The sequence below is a fragment of the Ammospiza caudacuta genome, chromosome 4 (assembly GCF_027887145.1).
Source record: "Ammospiza caudacuta isolate bAmmCau1 chromosome 4, bAmmCau1.pri, whole genome shotgun sequence".
Taxonomy (NCBI): Eukaryota; Metazoa; Chordata; class Aves; order Passeriformes; family Passerellidae; genus Ammospiza; species Ammospiza caudacuta.
In genome coordinates, this window is record NC_080596.1 from 26,263,343 (window position 1) to 26,278,608 (window position 15,266).

The window sequence follows — 15,266 nt, forward strand, 5'->3', positions numbered from 1 at the left end:
GCTTTGTCTTCCCTGAATTTCAGGGGAAAATAAAAACCTGTTGAATTCTTCAGTGATACAGCCTGGGGCTGCTTTGGCAGTGACTGTTTATTTTCCAGAGGGAAAATGTCTGTGAATGACATTCTGGTTACCCTCAAAGTGAGAGACTTCAGAGTCTGACCTAGTCTTCCATTAGGATCTGTCTACCCTGACCAGAGCTTCCACAGCAGTGAGCTTACTAAAGTCTGGATGTCTGTTGTTTTATACTGGCAACTGATGGCATAATACACTCTCACACTCAAGCAGATGCATGAGAATGAAGGCAAGCAGTGTTTAACAAAGCTGGCTATTTTCTTCTGATAGCTAATTGCTATTTTAGACTTAGCTTCCTGCTAGTTATGGTTAGATTAAATATCAGGTTTGTGTTCATCCCTCATAATAAGCTATCCTTTACAGCACACTTTATGAATATTTGTCTACACTACAGAATGTCTGTCTGCACATACTACTTCTTAATGACTTTTTAGTAGTTCCTGATCATTATTGAAAAGCTTTTTATATGTTTGCCAAACAATCACAATACCTATTTTTATGCAGGTAGCTAAAGGTGCTGAACTGATTCCTGTTTATAAAGCTCACTTGCAATGTGAAGCAGTGAGACAGAAATCCACATCTGAATGTTTGGGAGTAGCTGCAGAAATCTGGTAGTGTAAAATGTACTTGGGCATAAGAGAGGTCTCTGATCATTGATATTAAGTGTTAATATATTTAATTGTAGATTCTTGGCACTGTGAGATATGTTGCAGCTGTTTTGATTCTGACCAAATGGTCTTCCCTGCATCTCTTTTGTGTTTTTGGTGACACTGGGCCATTCTGCAACGTTGGAGCATTGGTTGGACAACATGGGATCTAGTAGTTCTGTAAATGTCCAGTACAAGCACTCCCTGCAGAAGTCTGAAAATGGTGAGTGGTTCTTAGAAAAGCGATCTTATCCTGTTTTCTCCTGCATGTGCTGTTGGGAGGTTGCATTGAATGTGTTTCTCCTCTGAGTGTTCTTCATATCATTGAAGTGAGGCTCTGTCTTTGAGTATCCTGTGACAAGGATTCTTAGGTGTCAGGCAGAAGACAACAGGCTTGAGGAAATAACAGCTATTTAGACAATGAGTGGGTTAAAATCCACCCAAGCCTAACTAGAGAAGAAAGCTACAGTTAGCACCAACACCTGCTGGATGAAACACTTGCTGGGTAATGCAGCTGTTATGTCTGCTGACAGTGAGACAGATGTCCCCTGCTGCTTCTCCTGGATTATTTTCCAAGGCTCTTGCTAGTGCAGCTAAAATAAATCTAGTCCCAAAGAAGGTGAGATGGTGTGGCTATGTAAAGCTGTCAAGCAAAAAGTGTGTACTTTGTCAAATTACATCAGCAAAGTGCTCTTAATCTCTTTTAATCATCCAGATGTCTATGGCTCTCAAAGTTGTGGTGATTTATGTTTTGAAGCCCTCTGTAATGGGATTAATTTTGTGGGTGTGTGCCTGTGTCTGCTGCAGAGCAAAGGGAGTTGATGAGGAAGACCTTAGATATAAGGAAGAGCTAAAAAGTAAATAAACAGTCTTTTCCTTGTTTGAATCATGCAGTCATGAGCATGGCAGAACAGCAGGATGGGGCAAACTGATTGCAAGAATTTGGAGAATAAGGATTGGAAGTGGGGATAAGGTTGTGACTCACACTTTTGTTTGCTACTATCCACTATTGAAAAACTCTTTTTATTTAAGTTAGACTTACCTGTCACCCATAGCACCAGAGGTCCATGGACTTTCCCAACAAATTCAGGGTTATTTTAAGATGAGCAAGTGTAACACAACACTAGTTACTTATTTGAGACTTTATATTACATCTGATAGCAGAGCAACAGTTTCCCACAGCAGTAAAGCCTCTCTGAATTTGTAGACTTTGGCTCTCAACATGCCTCAGATTTGGCCACTTGCAGTAGGGCAGCTGCTTAGGACTTGGGGCCCAAATGCAGCGTGCCAGATCTCATCCCTGTCCCCCCTGTCCAAGGTCTTTGAAAGCTGTTTTCAAAGGACAGTGTTGGAGCAGAGCTGTTCAACTGGCCCTGCCTTGGAGGGTTTAAGCGCTGCCACTTTGCTATGCTTTCAGCAGCTTATATGATACATGGTTTAGATCATCATAAAATGTGGATAAGTCTTTCTCTTCTCTGTTCATTTCTTTTTCCCAAAATGATACAAACACTGCCAGATATAACTCACCCAGGTAAACTGCTAAATTAGAATACCTGGCTTTTTCAATTGCACAGTCAGTCTCCATAAAAGCAGAGTAAAAACCAGTGCCTTGCCTATCTGGGGCTTAAATGCTGTTAATGGTGGTATTTATGTTAACTGTGCACTTGATAACATGTCTCTCACAGGTGTAAGTTTTTACTGTTTCTAAGATTTTGGTTTTCATTGGTATGTGTAGAGTTATCACAAGGAATTTTTTCACAGCCCAGCAGATCAGTAAACATTTTCTCAGCAAGAGAGAAGGCAAAGAATGCAGAAGTTATTCCCGAGTTAAGGCTTGCCAAATCTTACCTTCTTGCCCACAACTTGAGGTTCTCTCACACCTCTGCTGAAGAGCAGCTGTAGGTCTTCCTTCTTTGTGCTCTGCAATTCCCAGTGCTGAAAGTGAATAATGATTTAAAAGGATTATTATTTTCAGTGTATAATCCATTGAGATACCTTCATTAGGCAAAGGTCGCTGTCTCCTGCTGAAGTACTTGGAGGGCCATTTGTTATGTAATTAATGCAAGCTGACTGAATTAATATTATTTCTCAGTATAGAAGCCTTTGGGTAGGGGGTGAGGATTTTTCTTTTTTTAATGAAGATTTTCCCACACACCTCCCATTGCTCTCCCGGCTTTGGTGAGCAGGCCTAATTCCCTACCTGTGTTGTTTCCCTTGGGTTTTGAAGCCAGCTTGTGGATACAGCAGTCATCCCTTCCCACCTCAGCTAAAGATGACAGAGAAGCAGTGTTAGAAGATGTTTTAAGTGTAGGGCTCACGGGTGGGGCCCCAGAAAGGAACAGGAAGGGATGCAGTGTAATCCAAAGAGAGATGTCAAGAAGCAGAGCTGGTCAGAGTGGGATCAAGGACAGCTAAGGAGGATGAGAGATTCTAGAGGTAAAATTTTGTGGCAGAACTTGAAAAACAAAATGTGAAAGTACACCAATGTACTTCACTTGAAATATGCACTCACCCCATCTGAAATAATTTTTGAAGGGAACACACTGGAACTGGGAGAATACAGAGGCTGTGTTTAAAAGATCAAAGGGCAGATAGCTATAATTTGGTGGGAAGCATCTGATGTCAGCACTGGCTGTGGCTTGAACATCAAATAGGTACCTGGAAATTTTGGCATCTCATTAATTCTGTGCCATTAATGGCCAAAGTTCTGCCTCCCCTTTTTCACTGTGGGTGTAGTTTTGTCTTTATTTTATTGTAAGGTAATGGTATGTTGATATTTATGCTAGTGTAGAGTCCTTCTAAAGCTTTTCCACAACTGCAAAAGCTGAAGTATTTATTTGGCATAAAGAGAGATAGAAAATCCCCACATTTTTAAGGCTCTAGAAGGAAACTTGGTATCTAGTCTTCCCCCAACTTTTTGCATGGCCTCAGTTAAATTTCTGGTTTCCTGAAGACCCAGCACCTAGAGATGGTAAGAGGGACATAAAAATGATCAAGGTAGGTAGAAAGGGAGGATATTGTCTAATAATGTGGAAGAACATGTTAGGGCTTACAGACCTTAGTAATTTGTTGTTAACACTGGTGCTGAAGGAACCAGCAGCAATGGTTGGAAGTGCTTCAGAGGTCTCTGGGCAGGCAGGGTCAGGTCAACCTCTTGCAAGAAAGAAGGCAAAAAGAGATTTTTTTGCCCTTAGGCACAAGAATACAATTCCTGGTAACTTTTTCCTGAAAAGGAAAGGTTCTCCTTCATGTTCAGAGGTGGGGAAGAAGCTGCTGCAGGTGCCTCAGCTGCAGGCAGTGCTGCTCAGAAGCTTGGTTCTGTTCTTGTCTCCCAGCTTTCAAGGCAGCTGTCTTGATCCAGCAGTGGTATCGGCGCCACGTGGCTCGGCTGGAAATGCGCCGCCGCTGCACCTGGAGAATCTTTCAATCCATTGAGTATTCCTGCGAGCAGGATCAGATCAAGGTATGGTGCTGAGGAAAAGAGCAGGTAGGAAAACACATAGCAATGTGGTTTCTGTGCCAGACTCTGCCTTTTTGGGTGCTAGCTGGTCACCCTCTAAGTGCTTCAGTGGGCCAGGGACTGGGTTTCCTGCCCCTTTTTAACCTATTAATTCCCTGGCTACTTGTGTTGCATAAAACAAAGTAATGAACCCCAAAAGCAAGCCTCAAGAGCCATTTAACAGAGCTTTTCTGGAGTCTGAACACAACAGGCAAGTCTATTTGGTTTCTTATGTTTTAACTTTGATTAAAATTCTCTTATATGGCTGCTTTGCAGGGAGAGGAAGGGTTCATAGCATACTTCTGCCTGTGGCTGAAGGTAAAGCCGCTGTTTTGACTTCATCTCAAGAAAGTCAAAACTTAAATTGGTACAGTGAGAGTTGCTGTATGTACCAGACAGCATGAGGAGGGCAGAGGTAAAACTTCCAGAAAGATGATTATGATAGGTTGCTACTCTGTTCGATTTCATTCTGGGGTGAATGACGGGCTTTCCCTCTTCCTGCAGCTTCACAACTTCTTCAGTTACCTCATGGACCAGTTCACACCAAGCAGCAGCAAAGAGAGTAAGTTTGTGTGCTCTTTGTAGATGTGGCACCTGCAGCTCTGAAGGCTGAACCTTGTATAATTCATTGCCCAGTGCTGGGCAATCTTCAGGATGGCACATGTGGCCAAGTCCCAAGACTGACAGCATCAGGATTAGAGAGTGAATTGTCTGGAGACTATGAGCTGTGTAAGGGATGTGGGGCAATGCCTGCTCTTAGGAGCTGGAAGGAGGCATAAAGGTTCAGTATGTTGTCACAGAGTGGCAGAACGGTGCACACTGCACATGGACATTTGTCTCTTGCAGCCTTTCCCCCACTGCAAGTTTTGTAGCAGTGCCAAGCAGTACCCAGCATCCACGGCTGCAATTGCTCCTGAGTGCCAGCCTAACTAAACAGCTCTTCTGTAACAAATTACTAGCATGGTAGCTGGAGCCAATTAACTACTTTTTTGTGTGTTTCTCTTTTTTTTTTAAATTTTTTAAATCAACCCCATAAATCTGCTATCCAGGGGATTTTATCAGTCGCATGTTTGTAAGTGGGGAAAGTTACAAAGAGGCAGAGCTGGAAAAATACTGTGACTATGAATCCATAGAGGTGCCTGACTCCTACACCGGACCCCATCTCTCTTTCCCACTCCTCCCTGACCATGCCACAGCCTTGCTGGAAGCTTTCCAACAGAAACAGGTAAGGATCCCAAAAAGGTACCATGCTCTCCCCTTCTCTGAACAGGGTTGTAGGATAGATAATTTGGTCTTAACTTTCTTACCAAGCTCAGTTGACTGGAGTATAACAAGCTGGCTGTTAAACAAAATGGGGTTGGAAACTATATGGTATTTCCTAATGCCATAGAAATGTTCTTCCTGATAATGTACTCCTGACAAAATGGAACACTTTATGTAGAGGTGTACCAATATTTACCTGAATTTCATCTTTAAAGGGAGAAATCAGCAACAGCTCATGTTGAGACTTTTCATAATTTTTTGTTCAAATTTCTCAATTTGTAAATAGGTATAGGATGGCCCAGAGGAAAACAGCCAATTACAATGTTTTGTGTTATGCAACTTGGACTCTGGTTTAAAATGTAAATTGTGAGTTTTTTGATAAGGAAGTTGAGTACCACTCCAGAACTAACAAGACAAGCCTTCATACAATTGCAGTGTTCTGCTGCCATCCCTCAGCTGATATGCTGAACCGCAAAATAGGCCAAAACATCCCTACTCCAAAGAGAACTTCTAACCCAAAGGTATCTCATGTCCCTGCTGTATTAAATGCCTATGCCCTGGCTTTGAGCATATCTATCACTGCAGGACAAGTGGAAACTCATAGACTGGTTCAATGTGGAAAAGCTAAGAAAGATCTAGAGGAGCAACTTTGTTACCTGTGATGTTGGACTGGAATTTCTGCTGCTCCTGGAGGTGGTGTGGCCTAGTGGGTATAGCCTTATCCACAAGGTGCTGAGGCTTTAGGGTTGCTTTGCCAGCCCTCTCAGTGCTGAGGCTGGGCTGCCTTGTGCAAGTGTCTGCCATCCTGCTGTTTCCCAATATATCCTTCATCTTGTTTGTAAGCCCATAGGTCAGTACAGACTGGCATTCCAGGGAGAATTTCTACCACCCAGGCTATCCTGGTGGAGTCTTTACAGCCACAGTGGTGCTGCTCAGAGGCCACTGATTTCCTGCTTTAATCCTTTTACTTTCTCCTAGTAGCAGCTCCATGCTCGCTATGTCTTAAACCTCCTGCATGAGACCAGGAAGCACCTCAAGCAGTTGCCAAACATCAGTCATGTCTCCACCTGCTACATCGAGGAGATCACAGTGTGTGGTGGGTCTCTCGCAGCCTCCGGGGTGGAATTCTCCTATGGGAGGGTGGGGCAGAAAGAGAGTGATAGCGGGACCACGATGCCCCCCTCTGTACTGAACGTGGAACAAAATGCTCTCTATAAGCAAAGTGTGTGGTGCCTTGAGAGGCAGCTGGGTCTCTGAAATACCCAGATAGTCTTTTTTTGTCCCACCCCAAACTTTGAGTTGTTTTACTAAACCACGGAAATCACATCCAGCTGAGAACTGGTCACAGCACTTGGTAGTAGTCTGATCTATTCTGTGGTCTGGGATTATTTGAAAACAAAATCCTGGAGCCTTTCTGGGTGAGCACCAGCGCGTGCATCCAGATCCAGAATGTCAACGCATCTTTGCATCGTATAAGTAAATTTGAGACAAAGCTTTTTACTTTTTTCCTACTCTAATGTTAAAATGTTGAGATATTTCTGAAAATACATAGTACAGACTTTTGCATGCAGTCAGCCTCTGGAAAACAAACCCCTCTCTCCAATATTATGTTAAATGACAATTAGATGGTAATTTTGAATGCTAAGCTTCCTCTCACATAATGACAATCTTGTGCCAGGATGTGCCATCACAAGAGATAAATGACCAAAGCTTCTAAATCAGACTTCAGCAGATGGTGTAGTTTTTTTTTATTGTCCTTCTCAGATTTCTGCTCAAGCCTTACATCATGTCCTTTTCCTCTAGGCTTGTGCTTCCCAAAGTATTTCTGTGCTGATTAACTTATAAAGGACCTAGTTCGTAGCAAGTTAGGTATTGGGTGTTTTTTTAAAGTCCAAGGTAAACATATTGTGAATCATCTCTTTGTGCCTGTCAGGAGACTTACACGGCCAGCTGGATGACCTGTTCCTCATCTTTTACAAGGTAGGCACCACACTTAGAGAGGGAGGATGTCCAGGCATTGCAATGGGTATCCCATGGGTCATGTTGAGAAGTGTTTGCAGAATTGGGCCATTCATGTGCAATTCCGCAAGTCAATTGGATTGGTTTTAAATAGCTTAACAAATCAGTAGCTTATTCCCTTGCTGACTAGAAAATCTGATATCCATGTCCATTTTATTAGTGCCAATGGGTGTTTTTCTAGTGCTTATACCAATGACAACTCTTTGTGACTGCCAATTTCACTGCTGGGGCCCACAGTATAAAGATGAGCAAGGGTCTGTTGTAACCTAGGACAGAAGTGAGAGGCTGCAACTGGGGGGAGGGCATATGGACACCTTGGAGAGGCCTCTCTGGTGACATCCACCTGTTCCTTGCTTTTACAGAATGGCCTTCCTTCCCCTTCCAAGTCCTACGTGTTCAATGGGGACTTTGTAGACAGAGGCAAGCAGTCCCTTGAGATCCTTGTTATCCTCTTTACCTTCCTCCTGATCTATCCCAAGGAGGTTCATCTCAACCGCGGGAATCACGAGGACCACATGGTGAACTTACGGTACGGCTTCTGTGCAGGGCTGAACACCATATCAAGGGCCTTGTGCAAAATCCCACTGAGCTTCCTTTCTCTTGTTCCTTTAGCTATGGTTTCACCAAGGAAGTGATGCAGAAATACAAGGTAGGCCTATGTTTGTGTCTTCTTTACCATGTGAGATATGCCTTTAGAAGACTGGATGCTTTATCTCTTTTTTCTTTCTCTCAGGTGCATGGGAAGAAAATCTTGAGGATGTTTCAGAATGTCTTCTGCTGGCTGCCCCTGGCCACCCTGATTGATCAGAAAGTCCTCATTATTCACGGGGGCATCTCTGACACCACTGACTTGGATATGCTTGAGAAAATTCAAAGGAACAGAGTAGGTTTTATTTTCCAGTTATTTCAAGAGACAACAGTGTTGCTGATTTGTGGTGAAAAGCTCATTTCTACATGCCAGCTTAGCTGTTGACAAGACAAATCTAACAGATGGTCTTCCTAGACAAGGTTGTGTTTAGGTATAGGCTTTGGTTAGTGTGCGTGCAGGATCTGTGAAGCGATGGAGCACTGTTGGTTTCTGGAATATGTGCTGCTGCTGAAGTAAAAATGCAGTGATGATGAGACATTGTCCCACAGTTGCTTAGCCTGTTTTTACCCCTTAGACTTCCAGAAGGAGTTTAATAAATCATTTAACTTGCCTCTGCCTCACTCACTCATTTAGAAAATACCCCTTTCCTTCTTCAAATAAAATCACAACTCTTGCATTAGTCATTCATTCATGCTTCCTTTGCTCTGCTGCATAGTTCCCATTGCAGATGAAATCTGTATGCAGGAAATCAATGAGGAAGAGTGAGATGTGATGCGCGTGAGGCCCAGCTGCAAACCCAGGATGGCTTGTCTAAGAGAATGGCACTAATAGTTTCCCATAGTCAAGGAGCAGTTGATGGAAAGAAGGGAGTGAGGCTTGGATCACTTGAAGTCTACCAATGGAAGACATTAGAGCTGGAGGTCTGGGTTTCATGCTGTGTTATCAGCTCCATTTCTCTCATATCTTTCAGTTTGTTTCTGTGTTAAGGCTGAAGAAAAGGAAGGAATCAAGTGGAAAACCACAAATCCAGGCCATAAATGGGGAGAGCGAATCAGGCACTGATGCAGCTCCCAGGTTATCCCTGCAGCCCCAGTCAGCCCAGGCTCCCAGCACAGCCAACAGGCGGGAGTTCTCCAGGTGGCTCCGGCAGACGGTGCAGGAGCAAATCGACACGTGCCGCCGGCTGGTGGACATCAGCGAGTCAGAGCCAGAGGAGCTCACCTATTCCAGCATGGTCTCCTTGAAGGATGCGGATGAGCCATGCTGGACTCGCCAGGAGGAGTGGAAGCAGGTGAGGAGTCTAAGCAGGGTCCTGAGCTGGATGTGCTGTGGGTGCCTCCTGCAGCAGTTGGTCATTCAGTGGTAGGTGGCCAGGAAGGGCTGCTCTGTGAGACCGTGGGGATGTTTCGTTGGTACCTTTGTTACCTCCTGGGAGGAGCAGCTGGGGACTTCCTTTCCTTGTTTTTCCAGACTGGGAGTCTCTTCTGTGCACTCTGAAGCCACTGTTAGTTGGTTGACATTACATGTGACCTTCCAGTGCTGCACACCTTTTCTCTGTAGCACTGTATACTGAAGTCAGAGTTAAAGGGATTAGGCCTTAATCCACACAGTGGTTACTGAGTTAGCACTTGTATTTCTGCAGGCTATGGAAGGACCTGGCTAGAGAACAAAGGCATTTTATACTAAGCCTACTAATCTGGATCTCAGGATCTGCTGGTTGTTCTTGCCCTGGGACTTGTGCTTTGGGAGAAAGACAGGGAAGGCTCTTGGACATCTTAATGCTAGCAGAGGTAAAGCTTGTATCAGGCTTGACTAATGCACATCCCTCTTTCCCCAGACACTTTGGATGTGCCTGTAGCTCATGACCAAGAATATTGCCAGTTCTGAGGTGGCCCAGGTCTGTGACAGTCTTCAGCTGGAATGCAGGAAAAATGTCTGTTCCCTTGCACTCTGGTTATAGCAGCAGTGTAGGGAGGGATTCCGAGACTGAGCTGTATTTTCTTAGTGAACTTTGCCAATCCTTTCAGGTTTTAGACATCCTCTGGAGTGACCCCATGCCTCAGGAGGGCTGCAGAGAAAATAAGGTGCGAGGTGGTGGCTGCTACTTTGGGCCTGATGTGACAGAGAAGTTCCTTGAAAAGTACAGCTTGCAGTTCCTGATCCGCTCTCACGAGTGCAAGCAGGAGGGCTACGAGTTCTGTCACAGCCGCAAGGTCAGCTGGGGGTGGTGTGAAGGGCACTTGGGTTTCCATCCTGCCACAATGGGGTTTCTGGAGGGGGGTGGCTGTCTCAGTTCTGCATTTCTTCCAGTGGGGCTTTAAGCACGTGCAAAATCCTTGAACAGGCCTATTGGGAGTTAACTGAAGTGTGGGGACATGGATGCACAGGCAAACTGTGTCCTTGTGTGTGGTGCTTGAGAAAATATCTGAACCCACTTGTGCCATGGCCCCCACTTAGTGCAGCTGCTCCTGCAGATGAGCTACAAAAGGGTGCTACTGAGCTGCTGCAGCCAAGTTCTGTTTTCAGAAGATGCAGTCAGATCTGTGGCTTCATCAGGGCACTCGGATTTTGGAGAGCAGAATTGCTGGGAAAGAGCACAGGAAAACTGCAGAAGCCCAACATGTGGCCAGATCCACATGTGACCAGTGCCACCCACAAGGAACTCACACCTGCATGGCTTCCAGGCCAGCTGCCACCTGGCTCTCCCTCTTCTCCCTATAACATAGATGCTTTCACAGTCTGTGAACTCTGGAGGGGATTGGGTGTATTGTTTACATGTATATCAATATTACAGGATGAATGTACTGACTGCAAATGCCCTTTTTTTGGGATTAGGTGCTGACCATCTTTTCAGCCTCAAACTACTATGAGATTGGCAGTAACAGGGGAGCCTATGTGAAGCTGGGACCAGACCTCATCCCCCACTTTGTTCAGTACCAAGCAAACAAGACAGCCCATTTGCTCACCATGACCCAAAGGCAAGGCTTTCTAGTTGCTCTATTTGCCAAGTCAAAATTCCCTAAGGGAAAATTTTGTGAGCTTTTAGAAAGTTTGACTCTGGAGATGAAGTTTCACAGCTTGATTTTTCTAAAAAGCTCTACAGGAGGGATTACACTTTGTACTTGAAGTTACTGAGGAAAGCTCGAGGGTTGAGAAGGGATTATTAACAAAATTCCAAGGGGATTTTTCTAAAGCTTGCTGATTTTTTTCAGCTCCTCTTTTCCATGTCAGGTTTTAACTTTTGACCTTTGATGAAGCTCTCTTTTGGGTTGTTACTTCACAAATGAATGCAGGGACTCGTGGCATCAGCTGCAGGGAACTGTGCCCTGGGCATGTAGTGCCTTGTCACAAGCACTGAGATGCAGCTGTAGCTGTGCAGAGCAGTTGTGTGGGCAATCCATGGACAAGCCAGGTAGAGCACTGGGAGGGAAGGTGAAGTTTTTCTTGTGATTCAGGGCAAGTCCTTCAAGTGCTTCTCTCTGTTCTGCATCCTCCAGAATCAGCAGAGTAGAGGAGTCCGCCTTTCGAGCCTTGCGGGAAAAGCTCTTTGCTCACACCTCAGCCCTCATCAGTGCCTTCAAGTCCTACGACAGGGACAATACAGGTAACCCAGAGCTGAGGGATGTGCGAGTTCATTGCCTGGTTGGATAGGGCCGAAGAGACTACATTGAGTTTGTGGCTGGCTCGGAGACTGCTCACTGACAGGTGTCACCAGCTGTCATGGGGAGGCTCTATCAGACCTTACCAGAGGTCATTTGCTGTTACTCAGTCTCTGTGGATGTCTTGGAGTGACACCACAAAGTGGGGATGCTGAAAAAGCAGGACGTCATTAGCCTGAGGTGCAGTAATGGAGGCTGGTCCTAGAAGAACTCCTTGCAGCTGAAGTACTGATGAAGCCTGGGGAAAGACGACCTGGAACGTGTCTGTTGTGTCAGTTGAGAAGGGCTGGGTGGTCTCTAGAGCCCCTTCATCCCTGAAGTCTAAAATCACCGGGAAGAGGAAAACAAGGGATGTCTTCCATGGCAGTTGTCTTTGTCAGAGCCTTAAGGAAGGAGCTGAGAGTTCTGACCTCTGTGGCAGACAGGAGTGCTATGTTGATGCAGTGACCAAGAGATGTTGCTGAGAACTGTCCACTGGTGGGCAGGGGAGAAAAGGGATATGGTGGCTGGCAGAACTGCTCATGGAGAGAACTGCTTTCTTGCTTTCTTCCCTGGTAGTAAAACTGTTCATAGGAATCCAGCTCGGTTGTTACAGCTGCTGCTAAAATGGGCAGTGGGCTGCAAATTTCTAATGAAATACCGGAAGTTAGTGTCCTGCATTTGTTCAGATGCTTGCAGCATCATAAGCCTTGATATGTTGCAATGATGAAAACCTTGCTGAGGCTGGGGTAGGAAGTGCCTGCACTGCAAAATAATGCTGTGCTGTCAGCAGCACCTAGACTGTGTGTCACTGTTTTAGGCTTTGTCTTTGCCTTCACGTGCTTTCCGCCGCCTGTGTCCCAGAGGTGTCTCCCTTTTGTGTACAGGAAAGATCACTCTGAGCAACTGGGCGACAGCAGTGGAGTCAGTGCTGCGGCTGGGACTGCCCTGGCGAATGCTGAGGCCGCAGCTGGTGCGCAGCACTGAGGACGGCATGCTGGAGTACAAATCCTGGCTGGATGACCTGGCCATGGAGCAGAGGAGCCAAGAGGTAAGCACTCAGCCCCTTCCATCAAAGCATGATGTGAGCAGCTCTCACCAGATCCCTGGTGCATACAAATCAATTGTAGTACAAAAGGACAGTGGATTCTCCCTGCATAACCTGAAATCACACTGAAGTTGATAGGAAGTTTTGCCTGAGCTCAAATAGTCCTGAGGCACCCAGCCCATTTTTACAAAGAGATGATGGATGTGAAATCAAAATTTAGGGATACTTTGGATGCAGGCTGGTGAGTAGGAAAACTGTATTTCACTCTCCAAGTAGCAGTTTCTTAATTACACCCAGCAAATGCAGCTCTGCAGTGGTTATAAAATGCAGCCTGGTTCACTGTTAGCCCAGAAGAGTGCCAATGGGAAGGGACAAGTTGCTGATGGTCTGTTCTGCAGATGCACAGAGGGTCCAGTCATCACACTCCTGGTTGATAAGGCACTGCTGGCAAGTTCTTGAGAGCAAAAAATATACTTGCTTGTGGAGACATCTGCAGTAATAACTCAGAGACAGGAGAGGTGTTGTCAGGATAAAAACTGTGATCATGTCTTTCAGCACATCCAGTCCAGCTTGCTGGAAGTCATTTATCGAAACAGATCCAACTTAGAGACCATATTCAGGATCATAGACAGAGACCATTCAGGTAAGCAGGTGTGCAGGGGCTGTTGATCACTGCCTTCTGTGATCCCTTCTGCTTTGGAGTTTGCTTTAGTATGTACAGAGGTGTTTTTATTTAGGCTTGGGTGGTCCTGCTCCCTCCCACACTTCTGCAATGTCCATTTGTATTATGCCTCTGCTGCTCTGAGCTGTGTTTTAGTCAGTGTTCTCCACATTAGGAGATGTAGCTGCAGCATGTTAAATGTTCCTCTGCAGGTCTCATCTCCTTTGAGGAATTCCAGCAAACCTGGAAGCTGTTCAGCTCCCACATGAACATTGAACTCACGGATGATGGCATTAACGACTTGGTTCGCAGCATTGACTTCAACAAGGATGGGAACATTGACTTCAACGAGTTCCTGGAAGCCTTCCGCCTGGTCAGACAGTGCCCGTCGTGAGAACCTGCCGGGAGCTGCCATGTCCCATGCCTTGATTTCTACAAAGCCAGGACTGTCCCACCTAACCTAGAGTGTGCCTGCAGATGGCAAGCAGGGAAAGGGGAGGCAGGTGCCCAAAACAGACATCACTGTAGGTGACAGCTGTGACCCATCTGGGGAGGCTAACAGGTGAAATAGATGAATTGCACTTCAATTCAGACTGCTTTTAAAAGAAGCTGTGTTTTAAATAGTTTCCTGCTCAAAGGGAAGATGCAACTTAGCTTCTCTTGTCAATGTGAGAGGATGTTACGGGTGTATTGAAGAGCAGTAAAGTGGAAGTCAGTGTATTACATGTAGGCAGTGTTTTAATGAGGTAGCACCTGTTTGATTGCAGCTTTCCTTTTAATAAACCTTTTTTCCAGACTGCTGTTGCTTGGCTGTTTATTTTTTCTCTAGTTAACTCTGTGAGCAGCAGTGCTGTTCCAGTAATGACACCTACTTCCCTGCTGGTGTTCCTCTGCTGTGGTAAGCTTGCTCTGGAAGTTTGGAGCTACTAAGAACACACAGTAGAGCAGAATGTTGGAAAAATACCTCAAATGTGCAACATTGTCTCTAGCAGGGGGACTTGTTTAAAAAATCTATTGAGATAATTTCATTTTCAAAGCCCAGGGCAGTAGATCAAGTAGCTCCCTCCTAGGGAGCCTATGCTGCAGGTTTGTTATTTTCAAAGCATGGTGGGATCCAGCTTGTGAAGTGGGGTGGAATGTGAAGAGTTTGCAAAACAAGAAACAATGTGGTTCTCAAATACAAGCAGCACAGTCTAGCAGGGGCCCCATGGCAGAAGACTCAAGACTGCTACCCCAGCCTCCAAAACAGAATTCTAGCCTCACTCAATTTCTTACAGAGCTCATTGCCCAGTGCAGACAGTTTATTAACTGGAACTATGCTTCCAAAAGGAAACTAATCCTGTTCCCCCTTAGCTAGAGCTCCACATATGCTTTTTCAATTGTAATGGAATCATGCTTCCACAAACACTCTCAAATGCACAATAGGGGTCCCAGCATATTGCAGCTGTATTTCTATTTTTCCATCCTTCAAATTTAATTAATGGAATTAATTTTGATGGCTAATGAACAAACTGATTTTGCCCCTTCCATGTTTTTTTCTGCTGTACAAACTCCAACTGCAGAACACTGTTTTTTGTTTCAGTTATTTTTGGTGACTTTGGCACTGAGGGGAAAAGCAGGTCTCTCTCCATGACATGGGGTGAGTAGGTACCTGCTCTGCAGCGCTTGCTGCCCGGTAGGATCTAGGAGCCACACCTTTCACTTTGGTTTGGGGACTGAGGCTGCCATGCAGCTCTGTGACACTGGGTGACAGCCTGCTACCTTGCAGTGCCTGGAGCAGAGTGAAGTGCATTACCTGGAGCCGGGAGCAGCGTCATTGCTTTGCCGATG

General features: G+C 45.3%; 1 protein-coding gene across 1 annotated transcript; it reads left to right on the top strand.

Moving 5' to 3' along the window:
* Positions 1 to 881: 881 nt before the first annotated feature.
* Positions 882 to 14,056, top strand: PPEF2 (protein phosphatase with EF-hand domain 2). The gene is made up of 16 exons (XM_058803283.1): positions 882 to 942; positions 4,055 to 4,182; positions 4,723 to 4,780; positions 5,268 to 5,443; positions 6,463 to 6,577; positions 7,415 to 7,461; positions 7,863 to 8,029; positions 8,113 to 8,149; positions 8,234 to 8,383; positions 9,060 to 9,380; positions 10,117 to 10,302; positions 10,925 to 11,067; positions 11,587 to 11,693; positions 12,615 to 12,778; positions 13,331 to 13,418; positions 13,649 to 14,056. The coding sequence occupies exons 1-16, from the start codon at positions 882 to 884 to the stop codon at positions 13,828 to 13,830; spliced, it is 2,130 nt and encodes a 709-aa protein (XP_058659266.1). The 3' UTR covers positions 13,831 to 14,056.
* The last annotated feature ends 1,210 nt before the right edge of the window (positions 14,057 to 15,266 follow it).